Consider the following 15,290-nt stretch of genomic DNA (forward strand, 5'->3'; position numbering starts at 1 on the left):
TATCATTTTTTGCTTGAAAATATGTGGATGGTTCTTCATATGAGTGAATTAATGCAATAACTGCCCTATATGTGGGTGAGAAAGACTCGTATGATACAAACTTTTCTGGAGGCCTCGAGATTCGGGATGATTGTCTAGTTGGAATGTTAGAATATTTCTCAAGTGCACATGGAGTATTAGACTCTTGTCGCCCGGAATATTGAATACTAGTATTTCTATGAACTTCTTCATTTTCAACATTAAGATCAATAATTCTTTGATCATCATCAAAGTTACAATCAAGGTCATATTCATCAGATGTTGATGTTAGATCTAGCAAAAAGGAGTACTCAGTGACGTCTTTTAATTTTCTAAAATCAAAGAAGCTCTCCTTTTCAAGAAAGGAAACATTTCTAGACACATATAGTTTATTATTTTTGAAGTCAAAACATCTATAACCTTTCTGGTTTTCAGCATATCCTAAAAAGGCACAGGGAATCGCACGAGGGGAAAGTTTATCATTTTTGTCAGTAAATATGAAACATTTGCACCCAAATATTCTTAATCTAGAGTAGTCTGGAGAAATGTTCATAAGTTTTTCAATGGGAGTGATATTTTGTAACGAAGAAGATGGCATCCTATTAATGAGATAGGTGGCAGTTAAGGCAGCTTCTGCCCAAAAGTCTTTAGGGACTTGATTTGCTATTAATAAAGTTCTAGTGGTTTCTATAATATGACGATGTTTTCGTTCTGCCAGTCCATTTTGTTGAGGTGTATAAGGACAAGATCTTTGATGTGTGATGACATGCAATTTAAGATAATTTTGAAAATCTGTGGATAAAAACTCTCCCCCTGAATCTGTGCGAAAAATAGTAATATCATTTTGAAATTTGTTTTTAACCATATTATGAAAAGTTTGAAAGTATGAAAATACTTCAGACTTATGTTTGAGAAAGTACATCCACGTATGTCGGGAGAAATCATCGACAAAAATAACATAGTAAACAAATCCTCCTTTAGAAATTACTGGTGCAGGACCCCAAACATCCGAGTGTATTAATTCAAGTGGTCTTGAAGAGAAAAAGGTTCTATTCTGAAATGGTAATCTTTTCATTTTGCCGAGAATACAATCTTTACAATCAAATGATTCAGAGTTACAAAATTTCCCTAGATTTGGAAAATGTTGGATTTTGGCTATATGCGGGTGACCAAGTCTCTTATGCCACAGTTCCAACTCTATTTTTTGAATATTATAACAAAAAGCTTTCTTCGGCATTTCCAAAAAATCCATGTAATAGAGTCCTCCTTCTCTATGGCCTTCCCCAATCAGCTTGCCTGACTGGCGATCCTGTACCCAACAACCATGAGAAGAAAAAGAAATATTACACCCATAATCAGAAATTTGAGATACAGATAAAAGATTTAAATTTAATTTGGGAACATGTCTAATTTCTGGAATAAAAATTTTTTTTGTTTTATAAATTTTTTCAAAATTTCCTATTCCTTCTATTTCAAGAGAAGTCCCATCAGCAGTAAAGACCTTTGACACACTTGTTTTATTTTTAACACATTTGGATAGACTTTGATTATTTGGGGTCATATGAAAAGATGCACCAGAGTCAAGAAGCCAAGAAATTTTACCTAAATCAGAAAAAGATGAGGCTGCTGCGCCGGTTGAAGCTTCAGATGAGGAAGAGGCACCTTTGATGAGAGGCTGAAGGATCTCCATTAGTTGGGCCAGGGAAACTGGTGCATCCTGATCTTTAGGCTCCGATCCAGCAATTGCAGCTCTTTTTTCTCTCAGCTCCTTAAGTTTGGGACATTGTGGCCTGTAGTGTCCCGGTTCATGACAGTGATGACAAATAACTTTTTTCTTATCATAGTCACCATTTTGTCGGTTAAAGTGAGGAGGCCTATATGATCGAACATGATTCCCTAGTCTAGACACGGCTAAAACGGAATCATCTTCAATTTTTAAAGAACCTTTCCGGAGACGATTTTCTTCCATTGTTAACTCTTCAATAGTTTCAACAATAGAAGGAATTTTTCCCCGGTGAAGTAGGGCCGATTTAGTGGTTTCAAATTCTGGCCTTAATCCAGTGATAAACTGGTAAAAATGTTCAGCATCGAGTTGTTTCTGACGAAGCTCGATGTCTTCGGCACAATGCCACTTTGGTTCTAAAAGGGAAAGTTCTTCCCAAAGTTCGGACAACCCATTGTAATATTCACGAATAGTTTTGTCTCCTTGTGTCATCATTCGAACTTTTTCTTGGAGGTTGCACACGTGTGCAATATCTTTAAGGGAATACATATTCTTAAGGTATTCCCATGCCTTATCGGCATGATCAAATTTAGCAAGACTTTAGCATTTTTTAATGTCAACGCTATTGATAAGCCATGACATTATCTTCGCATGAGATATTCTCCATTCTTTCCATTTCTTCTCGTATGAGGCAATAGCCTTGATTTTCTCTTCTTCCGATAGAGGGACCTCTTTATCTCCCTCCTTTTTAGTAAGAGATAGCTTAGGTTCCGAATCGAAACCATCCACAATCCCCCATAAGCCTTTTCCCCATATATGGTGCTTCATGATTGAAGCCCATGTTACATAGTTCGTATCGCTTAGTTTCATAGGCATGATGGTGACTTTATCATTGTCATCCATCGATTACAAGGAGAGAAAGAATAGGGATAGAAGAGAAACAAGAAGGAAAATGAGAAAAAAAAGAAAGAAAAAAAAACAATACAACAAGATGTGAAATCTTCTCCAATGAAGTGATAAAACACTTCTCTTCAAGTGGCGAACACTTTTGCAAACGGGCACGGAAACCGAGGCAGCTTTTCCTCAAGATTTAGTACTTCCGCGGCTCTGATACCATGAAATGAAATGGGGATCTTCGAAACACGAGCTTTGATTAACAAGAGCAAGTGTCAAGAATGACACTAAAGCATAACCCTTAAAAAGGGTATAACTGGAAACAAAATAAAAATAAAAATGTATTCTTTATTGATATGAAAAACCAATTGCTTAAGAAGCATTGAAGTAAAATACAAGAGGGGCTGCACCCCTTTATATACACAGCTGAAAGAGGACTCAATAGAGCTGTTGGGCACAGTCCAACAGCTCTATTTAGAGTTGTTGGAATGTGTCCGTCCAACAGCTCTATTAAGAGTTGTTGGACTATGTCAGTCCAACAGCTCTATTGCTAGTCAAGTCTGGACAGGACTTGACTAGCAACAGTCATTCTAGTTCAAACTGAACTAGATGACATAAAGACAAAAAATAAAAATAAAGGAAAAAAATACAGAAAAGAAAGAAATTAAAAATGTATTTATATATATATAATAATATAATATTATTATATATACATATATGTACAGTTTTACATTTTAACAAAAGGGAGAAATATGTTCTCGAATGGCCGACGATGAGCAAGGATTAATGAACGGGTGAGGGACCAGAATCTTTCCTTCAGGGAGCAATCACACACACGAACAATGAACGAAATTTAAAGGTATAACTCAATAAATTTCATTGAAAAATAAAGGAACTATGCATGCCTATTTATAGAACAAAAAAGGAGATTACGATAAAGTGTACATTCATAGTCCCTCCCTAGATGGGATTCCGGGAGGGGGGAGGGGGAGGGGGAGGGGGGGGGGGGGAGGGGGAGGGGGGGGGCCGGGGGGCGTCCCACTCTCTTAGAGAGTCCTGGGGTAAGTGGGAGTCCCAAAGTAAGTGTTAAAATGTAACATATGTTTGTAACATATATACATATATAATAATAATATAATATATTATTATATATAATATTTTCTTATTTTCTTTTTCTTTATTTCTTTGTTTTTCGTATCTAGTTCTTATTGAATTAGATTAATAAACTAGTCAAGTTCCTAGTTGGGACTTGACCTAGTTATAGTCATTGGACCCTAGTCCAACAGCTATAATTAGAGTCGTTGGACTAGGGTCCAAGGACTCTATGGGAGAGCTCAAAATGAGCTCTCCCTTCTCTCTTTCATTCTTTATAAATAGAGGTGATCCCCTGCAACAAATGTACTCAATGCTTCTTAAGCATTTTTGTTATGAATAAATTATTATTTATTTCAAGTGTTCTTCTATTTATATCCTTTCATTTCAAGGGTCATGCTTGTAGTGTCTCCAATAGACACATATTTGTGAGTTGTTTGCGCATTTGTGGAAGACCACCATTTCATTACATGGTATCAGAGCCGCGGAGACCTTAGATCTTGAAGTGCTTCTGCCTAGATTTTCGTGCCTCATTTGCAAAAGGTGTTTAATCACCTTGTTTTTGGCTCGAGAAGATTTGTTTGAAGAAAGGAGGACTTGTGCTACAAAAATGGGTTTTGTACCCTCTCACTTCTTATCTCTCTCTCATCGTCGCCTGTAAATGGCGTGTGATGCTCAGAACACCCCAACAAGGAAGCCTCCCTGCGTGCGACAGAGCCTCCATGTCGGTTCTCTCTAGTACACTCTTCGACCTCTCCTCCTCGGCGTGCGATGGTGCTGACAACGCCGGACGTCCATCGACACCGGTTCCCTCACAGTAGAGCAATCGATGCCGGCGACCTCCCAACTGCGGCAACCACCTCCTCCAGTCGCCGGAAAAGGTAAAATTTCTGCACTTTTCTTGTTTGGTGTTGATTGTATCATGTGTGTGTGTTATGGGTCGGTCAAGAAAGCAAGACATTGGGTGCTCGGTCGTTCTTGATAGGGTTCTTAGCTACCGGAAAACGTAGGCCCGTGAGTTGGGGTTTCCGATAGTCGTGATTTCCGATTTGAGGGTTTTCCTATTTAAACCCTAACCTGAAAAACCCTCAAATCAAAATCGATGGGGGGTTTGGCTGAGGTATTGGATGGCCAGCCGTGAGGAAGAGGGGGGATTTTTCGATTCTTGGTGTCGGATTTGGGGATTTTCCTATTTTTGGATTCGATAAACTGAATGAGGAAGGGGGGGTTTCTGGAGATATGATTTACTGGGAGATCTTGGTTCATAGATGGTATGGTTGGAAATTTAGTTGTTATAGAAATCTTTATGTTTCAGATCTTCACGTTAAAGTGAGTTAAAATCTTGATTTGGTTTCTTGTTTTAATTTCTGTGATATTCAGTTTATCTGATTAAATTCTGTTAGGTGTTTATGTAAACCCCGTGTTGTTGTGATACACATATGAAAAAAAAATCAAGGGGCTATATTGTAGCTGTATATGTCAAGTGATGTCCATTCTATCTGGTGTAATTCTATTAGTTGTATGTTGATCATATTTGTTTCTTGATCAGATTAGTTTTTCTTGATAAAACCATGTTTCTTGATAAACTGCATAGGCAAATTCCACATCTTATTTTAATCTTTAAGCAAATCTGTATATGTTTTATTGCTTATCTAATCTCGTTTGAGAATCAAAAAGATACATTATTAAGCCTACCTTCTTGATTGATGAGTTGTGCGGATGCAGAATGTTTGATATTGTAACTAACACCTTTAAAACTATACATGATGGTTTTAAATCTTTTATTATTTTTGGATTAGCCAAAGATGGCAATTTCATGTTAACACGAAAGAGTATCCTTAAGATCAGTGTTATTTTCTTATATACCCTATTAGCAGTTAATTCTAATAGTGGACATTAGCTGTATGTAAGAAATTATTTCAGTTCATGAATGACCTGAATATTGGCACATTTGGAGCTGTTATCAGATCTTATCTTATTTTGGTTGTGACTGATTATTGAATCTGGCTGAAGAAGTAACATGTTATTTGTTTTCTTTAAAATTAGTTCGATTAGATACTGCACTCTTATGCATAAAATGTTATATTTCTTTTAAATTCCACCGAGTGTGTTTCTGAATTGATTATGTGTTTAACTGCATTCTATATTGGACAGTTGTCAGCAAAAAGATAGTTTACCACAAATTTCAGGATAGCTTAATTGCTATTTAGCTGAAAATAAATCGATTAGAACAAAATCTTAAGTTATATGATACTTTTGTTAACAAGAACAACTGGGTCATATTTATCAGATAGATAACTATGATGGGTACTCATGTTTAGTATATGGGGAGCAATGGATATAACATATGACAAGAAAATTTTGGGACTTAGTTGGATGTTTAGCTAGGAGGATAGCGGGTTCGGGATTGGTAAAGCCGACCATCGTCCCTAGCATATGCAGAAACTCATCCTTCTGTCGGATGTATATGAAAAATGTTATCTTAGCCTTCCAATATACTGATTGTGCAATCATGAAGGTGATCATGGTTCAGTTATTAACATTTTTCTTTGAGCATGTATGTTTGATGTAGATATGAAATTTTACATGTACACTCCCACACTCAAAAGAGATACGCATTGGTTAATACCCGTATGTGATGTAGGTGACACACGTAGTGAAGATGCATATGATTGAGATATGACATGCTTATGATTGTGTTAGGGTTGCATGAGTGCACATACATTTGGCACATGTTAGCATGCTTTTTAGTTTGTAACATGTGAGGTATTTGATGTCTAATAATATGTCATGGCAAAGTTGTTTTGATATAGGCGCATACATGATATGAATGTGTGCAACCCTGAAGTTTCAATTGCTGAATCTGGGTTATGTTTATCTGTGTGGATATTAACACATGAAAAGGTTTCATGTGTTTATATTGATAGGACATGTTTATTTATCATGCATTTATGGATTTGTTTTGAGTACATGTGCATACACGAAATCGATGTGTGTTTAGCATCTAAAAATCAGGTATAAATGTCCTTATGTGCTTATGGATGATGGATGAATGCATGTGTGTTAAGTGATTACATGAAAGCACTTACACATGGATGGTGAACACATACATATGACTGTGGAAGCTCATGCACATTGTTAAAATGGTATGAATGAATGTGCATTTGGAATCATGTTGGTATTATTACATACATTGCAAGTTATGATTTTTGCATACGATGCATCGATGGTCTAGATAAATCATCACAGGCCTGGAGAGCCTTGAGCTTGGGTTTGCTTTTTATTTAATTGTTTAAATGCATCGCAAAAATCATACTTTATATTATTGTTCTATATTGCATTGTTCGATGTGTTTCCACGGGCTGGAGTCTCGTGATGGTTCTCGCAGGGGTTGATGTGAGTTTTTGCCTTGTTTTTGCATGTAGAACTGCAAAACTCAATAATTGGTTCTCAATAAAAAGATAATGAATAAGAACAGTGTAATATACGTTCTGGGATATCTCATCTAGAGTATGAGAATTTTAGAGATCCGGTCTTGAGGAGACTGTGAGGATACAAAAACTCCGTGTGCTGTAATTTTGTCCCCTGAACCCAATATTGAGGTTCTTTCTCCTAGCCACAATTTTAGGGAGAGTCTACCACTTTACCCGGAAATGGTGTGCTGTGAGTTTGTTTGGTACCAAGGAAGTGGCACTTATGGGCGTGGGGTGTCCCTTGTGTCCCCGACATTAGATGTGGAGGTCTAATGTTCCGAAGGTGATTCGGTCGAGGGCTAAGTTGGAACCCAGTAATAAAATACAAATTGTGTGTTAAGCTACCCTGGGAACCTACTTGACCTCGGGGATTATACTCGTTTGGTGTATCCGCGGGCAACGGTAATTAAAAAGAGGAACTTAAATTGTATGCATTTAATAGGGCATGCATATGGAAAAAAAGAAACTTAAGGAAAGATAAAAAGAGGATTCATGCATTACACATAAGTCATGCATTTTTCTGCTCTGCATTAGAACATGCATATGTTGTTTGTTTCCTTAATTGTTATATGTTTGATGGATGCGTGATGTTTAACTTTCAATGTATGTTAAATGTTTTGTTGTACTAAAATTGTGCATCATGGCATGGTTTAATGTTTCTTTATGCATAATGGATGTACCTTGTGGTATGAATGCGTACTTGAATTATGAATTGTCATAATTGCATTTCTCTGAATAATTGTGTGGATTCATATTGTAGTTGTGGGATATATAAATGTTGTTATTGATGTTACATGTCAGTTAGCTTCTGATAAATTGTTAACTGTCATAGTATAGACCTTTGTTTATTTTTGGTATATATACTAAACATCATACTTGACACTCATATCACATACTGGATTCATTATGCACCACATTAAAAGTTATGGATTTCCTACTTAGACAGTTGTAGTTTAATTCCTCTAAATTTCAGGTGAAGAATTGGAGTTAGGAGCGGCTGCGGGATGAGGCTTCGATCGGGATTTTGGATTTACTGTTCCAAGAATAGTGTGAGGACCCTGATCTTAATTTCTATTGATATTGAAATGAAAAGAATGTTTTGGTCTTGCTTCACCTGTAATGTTCTGGAATGCTTAGCCCTATGGTATGACTGGTTTCCGTTGTATAAAAAAAATCCTCAAAAATCTGGGTTAAGATTTCGGGGCGTTACAAGGAAAGCCGATTTTGTTCCCTCAAATTCGGGCTTAAGCTCATTCACAAATTGGTAGAAATGCTCCATTTTAATTTGATTTTCACGAAGTTCTGCATCTTGAGGGCAATGTCATTTTGGCTCAAGAAGAGCCAATTCATCCCATAGGAGGGAGAGAGAGCATTGTAATATTCTCTAATATTCATCTCTCCTTGAGTCATGGTTCTTACTTTATTTTGGATATTGCATATGTGGGCAATATCTTTAAGACTATACATGTCCTTAAGATATTTCCAAGCATCGCTAGCAAAATCAAATTTTGTTAAGCTAGAGCATTTATGAATATCTACACTATTGATGAGTCATCCAATAATTTTGGAATGGCCCATCCTCCACTCTTTCTATTTTTTCTCATAATCGAAAACGGCTTTACCCATTTCCTCACCTTGAAGAGCAACCTCCTTCTCATTCTCAATTTTCGTAAGAATGAGCTTTGGCACTTTTTCGGTACCATCCACCAAACCCCCACAACCCCTTTTCCTATATCTTGTGTTTTACTATGGATGCCCACATCACATAGTTGGTATCGTTTAGGCGTACGGGAATGGAGATTATAACTTCTCTCTCATTTTCCATTACTTTACAATGCGAAGAGAAAGGGTAGAGAAAGAGATGGTGAGAAGAAGAGAGAAAGATTAGAGATACAAGACTTGTTTGAGAAATGACACATTTTCTGATGCAACAATCCTTGATTTGTTGTATCCGCTAATCCCACGAGCCGCCTCTTGATATCGTCACGATCTTTCTTTTAAAAAAAATCCTTTGGATCACCAAGGCTCTAATACCATGAAATAAAGTGGATTGAATTTGATACACATGCAAGAACACACTTCAATCAAGTAGAATACTTGATTGAATCAACGAAACCACCCATACAAGGGTCATAACAAATTGTTATTGCATAAAAGGCACTCAAAAGAGTAGTAGAGAATATATGGCCCATTGAAGCTATTTATAATACAATGGGTGAATAAAGAGCTGAACATGTGACTGTTGGGGCTGCACCCAACGGTGGGGCAGCTCCAACAGTCATATGAGCAGCTCCTTTTGCATAAAAGACAAAAGAAGAAAAACTAAAAAAGGTGCTCCTTTTGCATAAAAGACAAAAGGAAAAAAACAAAAAAAGTAAAAGTACAAAAGACAAAATAAAATGTCAGCCCATTAGGGACTGACGCCTATTTGGTGAAAAGACCGAAATACCCCTAATGGGTATATATATATATAAACTACATCTTAACAATTTACACCCTATGTCACATGGGTGCGGGTGCGGGTGCGACGCAATTTCAAAAATTTTAGACACAAGGACTCGGCTATATATATATAAGACTCGATCAAAATTGTGCCCATTAGGGGTCAGGTGATGAGTTGTGAAGTCTGATTCAGGGTTTTTTCCTTAAATTTTGTAGCCCAGAAAATTTAAAAAAAAAAAATCAAAAAATAGACCAAAATGACCCTGGGTGCATTGACCGCACCCAGGGTCGGGTTGACCGAGTCTGAGTCGCACCCGTGTCGGTGCGTGTCGACGCGGGTGCGGCGACCTTGGAGCCGAGTCCGTGTGACATAGTTTACACCCCTTATCCACCACCTTCATTGGATGCCAACCATCAGCAAAAGGCATGGCCAAGGATGACTCTTTTGTAGGATTCTTGTTAATGGTGGACAAGATTCCTTAAGAAAAATAAAAGAAGAGAAAGAGAAATTGAAGGAGATGGAAAAGAAAGAGGGGATTCCAGAAGTGGTGGAGAACACTAGACTCTAGTCAGTGGATTCCTAGTCAGTGAACACCCTCAACCGAATTTATCCATGAGTCGTGCAGTGGCCAAGTGATTAGAGTAATGGTAGGTGGGTCAAGCGATTGAGAAGGCTAGGAAGGAGCTTTGTTGGATGATGGTGGAGGGAGCCAACAGCCTGGACTTGTTGGCGATGGATCGTTAGCCTGGACCTAGCCCTCAATGAACCCTCCCTTGGATGGTGCAGGTGGCCGGTGCGTGCAATTCCTACCGAATGGTGGGTGGGTTTGGAAGGATGTTTGATGGTCGATGGGGTTCGATGAATCCTCGCAGCATTTGAGTGTTTGCATGTTGAAAACTGTGAGGAAATATTTTCCAGGGAAATTATAAGAATAGCATATTTATTAATATAAGAGTCATGAATGACTCCAATATTCAAAATATATTGTGGCACCACCCCTAGATGTTTGCACAAATGATACTAAAGGTATCATGTCATAGTATATGGAAAATAGTAATAATCTTCACTATAATATGAATCATTTGCAAAAAACATTTCAAACAATTTATCTTTTTTACAATCTTTGATTTTTTTTTACCTTTTTACATTAATTTTCTTTTTTCACTCTTTATTTTCCAAATCTTTGAGATCTTTCCTAGACTTTGCCTATAAAAACAACCAATAAAATGCTAACACCAATATTCATGACCCTGATCTATAAATTTTTATACTAAGCCCATCCAAATAAGGTATTAAGTATTAATGTCATGAAGTCTTAATCAAAACACTAAATTAACAAAGAGAAAGAGAGAGAGAGAGAGAGAGAGATTTTAGAAAGCATTATTGTGTAGGCCCCTACATTCTTTCTCTCACTTTCTTTTCATCATCTTACTGAATAAAATCCAGTATCAAAGTTGTTGATAATCCAAATATGAACCCATCACCGGTCTGATTATTTTTCATTTGCTGGTTTTTTCCTTTCATCTTTCTTACTGCTTTGACTCTAACATTTAGCTCTATGTGCTTAATATATCATCTAAGATCTAAGAGTAGGGTTCATGTCACATTAAAATCAGCATCATAGCATCTATAGGTTATCACGATATCATAGAAAAGAAAATCAATAAAGAGAAATTCTGTTATTTTATTATGTGATTTTCTCACGTACGTTTATATCAGTGCCATCTTGATCTCAAATCAGTCTATTTTTTATCTTTGCTAGCTCCAATCCCACACACAAAAAGGTAAAGGAAAAAAAGACAAAAAGAGTGTGGATGTGTGTTTTTGTTATTCAAACTATATACATTCAAGGGTTTGTTCTGCTTTTGTTTTTCCTTGCATGATATGTTTCTTTCTAAATTTGATTTCCTCTCCATGGTTCCTTTAGAAGGACTTAATCCTTGTTTTTCCACCATGGCCTTAACATCTTCCATCAACTTCCCCTTCAATAATCTCATGGCTAACAAAACTTGATTCTGAAAGGTTGTATATTAAGAAACAAGATACCCCCGTTATCAAGTTAACAATATTCAATGGATCATCTAGGAATCCATCAGAATGGTTGGGTTTGTTGTCATGTTCTCTGTTCTCTTTTTCCCTTTTTTAGTTTCTTTATTATGTGATTTTTTATAATTTTGTGCTTTAATTTTTTGTGTTGCTTTATTAGATTTTTCTATATGGGCTAAGATTTTCATAGTTTTAGCTCTAGCATTTTGTGTATTATAATCTGTTTGAAGTTTTTGGTATTTTTTTTTTAAATATACTAACATGAAGATGCTCGAAAATAAACAATGGTATCACAAAGGACACCCTTGTGAAAAGCAATCAATTGACTGGGACAACTTGAAGATCATTTCGAGAGCCAAACCAATGCACCTGTATATCGATGTGAGATGCACCACATTCTTGGATGCTTGTAGCACATTGAACCCTATGTCCAAGAATCCAAACAGAGCATACCAACATCGTCAAACACCTAGAAGAACACCATAAAGCAGATACACTGGAGACAACAGTAGGGATCAAACAGAAACCAAAAGCAAAGGGCGTCAAGCTGTGAATCCTCCACAATGTGGACAGTAACATGCAAAAACCTTTCAGGTCTAATAAGATAGGTTGTCTGGCTAGAGTTGCGCTATCTTAACCAAAGTATTTCAGGTTCAAATCCCATTGGGGCAAACCATGCCTTCGTTTTCAGAACGAAAATCACAACTATCTTATTCGGTTTGGAGATAGCTTGGACATCCAAAACGAAAGAAGCGGTAAAGGCTTTCAGAATAAATCATAAACTCACAAAAACTAATTTCGAGCTAACCCATCATTCCATCACTTGCGTCAATTACCCCAATAAGGAAACCAATAGTATTCACAAAGCAATCATTCTTACTAACCCTATCAAAGCAAAAGAAGAGTACTCCAACGCCATCACAACAAACGGGTATTATACAAAATCAAAAAAGCACTCCACGCCCAAACAGCTAAACCTGTAAAAGTTCATCGAATAACAACGCGCTTAACGATCACCGACCCAACATAGAAGCCTACAGATTTCGATTCTCATGCTAATACCATCTCAAGAACCGTGTGAATTATTGAACCGAGTTCACTCCCAATCGATTTAAGCCAAAACCAACTACACTTTCGAAAAGCAACCAGAATCACCACGGATGCAATCTTCTTGCTCCGCGATCATTACCATCAAATTTTCAATAAGGAGATCATGGTATTGAAAAAAGAGGAGGTGGGTTGGTTGGCTGACCTTGGATGCGATGGTGATGCCGCGCTCGCGCTCGAGGCTGATGGAGTCGAGGGCGCGCTCGTGTGGGAGGTCGGCGCCGCACTGCCTGAGGAGCCGGTCCATGAGCGTCGTCTTCCCGTGGTCTACGTGGGCGATCACGGCGACGTTCCTTATGAGGCTGGGCTCCAACGCCGAGCTTTCCGACCCCACCGCCGGAGAGGCGGCGGTGCCCGCCGAGAATCGCCGCCCGGGGCACCAGGATAGACTCCTTCCTGGTGGGGAGAGCACGCTCGTCGCCCTGCTGCGGCTGGTCCGCCATAGCGACCGCAGCAGCGACCTTTCCGCCACCATCGAGCTACAGAGAAGCACCGCCTCTCTCTCGCTCTCGCTCTCTCTCTCTCTCTCTCTCTCTCTCTCTCTCTCTGAGACTCCGGAGTATGTGGACTATGCTATTGCACCAATACCTTCTATTTTTGTGTAAATAAGTTGATTGGTGATCCGTTTGGGTGCATGACCTTCCTAATTCCAACTAGGAAGTAGACTCTTCATCGAAAAAGAAAACTAGGTAGTGGACAAGTAGGTACTCGGGTATTGACAAGAACTACCATAGTGACAAAAGTTTAAAACGGTAAAATATCGGCAATATCCAGAAAACTCGCAAGAAATATAAAAATTTTCGGAAAAACTCATATTTTTTGTCAAAATGTTGGAAATAATTAATAAATTAAAAAATAAAAAATAAAATTTGTATGAACATACAAATAAAATTTACTTATTTTTTTATGATGAATAGACGTTAAAAACGCAAATAACATATTTAAAACGTAATATTTATATGTTTACAATAAAAAAGTGAGATTTTGAAAACATGGCAAGAAATTACCGTTTGAAATGTTTAGGTAATTTTGCGCTTTTTTTCACAGTTTTTTTGGGGAGAAAAGGGCGATGATATTGTCACACTGAGTACTACATAGTTGGAATTTGGAAAGTCATAAAGTGTCGTAGGGTCGGGCCTTCCCCGGACTTGGGCCGGTCCAGACCCAGATCCAATTCTCTGGTACTGTTACCAGGTCTGGATCCCGGACCTACCATGGGAAAAGGCATGCTCAGGTGCTGTAGGGTAGAAATATCTGGTAACAGTATCATCGCCGGTCCAACCAGACCCAGTCCATATCTGGTAAAAATAACATTTTTATTGTTTTAAATAAAAATGTGCAAAATAAGATCTTCGTGTCAAAACTGGGTTTGATATGAATATTTTACAAACCATACCCAATTTCATATACTAATCAGGCCATGTGGGTCCAACACGATTTGTTAATGTTAGAACTTCTCCGTTATTACCAAACTAATACTGGATCTGGTACGGATTGAGATCTAGTTATGTCCTACCCATTGACATTTGCAAGCCTCTATGGACCCGCTCAATAAATGGATTTAGCATGAACTGATTGATGGCATTTCTAACCTGAAACAATGACTTTTTGAATGATGAAATTTTGGTAAATTGTGGATCGTTTATTGATGAAGCCTTGGAAGACTATACACACACATAAATCAGTTTAACTCATCCCCTAATTCATCTCTATCTTCACACCCTCATTGGGATTTCATTGGTGTAGGTTGTTCTGATCAAATCAGTTTCCACAGATGTGATTTATATCATTTATTTAGTGAAGATTGATATTTGAATCACCAAAATCCAAATCGACGGTTGACAAAACATAAAAAATTGTGATTTAAAATATTATATTTCTTCATTGAAAAAATACAATCCAAGGAAGGATTCTTTTTAAAGTTGACCATGTTGAATCATCTATAAGGTCAGATTTGATCAAAACAACTTGCATCATAAAGAGTGGTATATATGAATCTTGTTAATAAAAAAATTTTAAAAATATTTTTATAAGAAAATATTAATAAAAATGCATGGTTTTTTCACGATAAATAGTCTTTTAAAACCTAAATATCGCATTTAAATTGTGATATTTATTTTTTTTCATAAATCGCGCAAAAAATTACCGTTTTAAAGATCAAAACAACACACATCTATATGGGAAAATCGCTTGCATTGCAAAACATAACAGCAATTGCTTCTAGAAAATCTCTTTACTGACAGCTTGATAGATAGTTTAGCAACACAATAGATGACACCAGCAACGTGTGGTCTGCATGGGGGACATGTGTCGCATTTTGGGAGCTCGAATATCTTGCTGAATACTCAGGCCAATCACTCTGGATCTGATCTCTAATCCTTATGCACCCTTAATCTCTTAACATAATTGTTCAGCTTATTCTCTGACCATTAGATAATTAATCTCACTACTGCACCATCGGTTTATACTGTTGGGAAAGCGATCGTAAGTCATA

The 15,290-nt window shown here is 37.4% G+C and overlaps 1 protein-coding gene across 1 annotated transcript in view; it reads right to left on the reverse strand.

Annotated features, from left to right (window-relative positions):
• The window catches only part of LOC149843646 (uncharacterized), a 78,105-nt gene extending 64,755 nt beyond the window's left edge, over window positions 1-13,350 (reverse strand). The window contains exon 1 of the mRNA XM_089999990.1: window positions 12,942-13,350. Coding sequence (XP_089856116.1) covers window positions 12,942-13,271 — 330 coding nt within the window. The 5' untranslated portion in view covers window positions 13,272-13,350. The remainder of the gene's footprint in view (window positions 1-12,941) is intronic.
• Window positions 13,351-15,290: the final 1,940 nt, after the last annotated feature.

The sequence above is a fragment of the Nuphar pumila genome, chromosome 3, assembly GCF_984573655.1.
Source record: "Nuphar pumila chromosome 3, dmNupPumi1.hap1.1, whole genome shotgun sequence".
Lineage (NCBI taxonomy): Eukaryota > Viridiplantae > Streptophyta > Magnoliopsida > Nymphaeales > Nymphaeaceae > Nuphar > Nuphar pumila.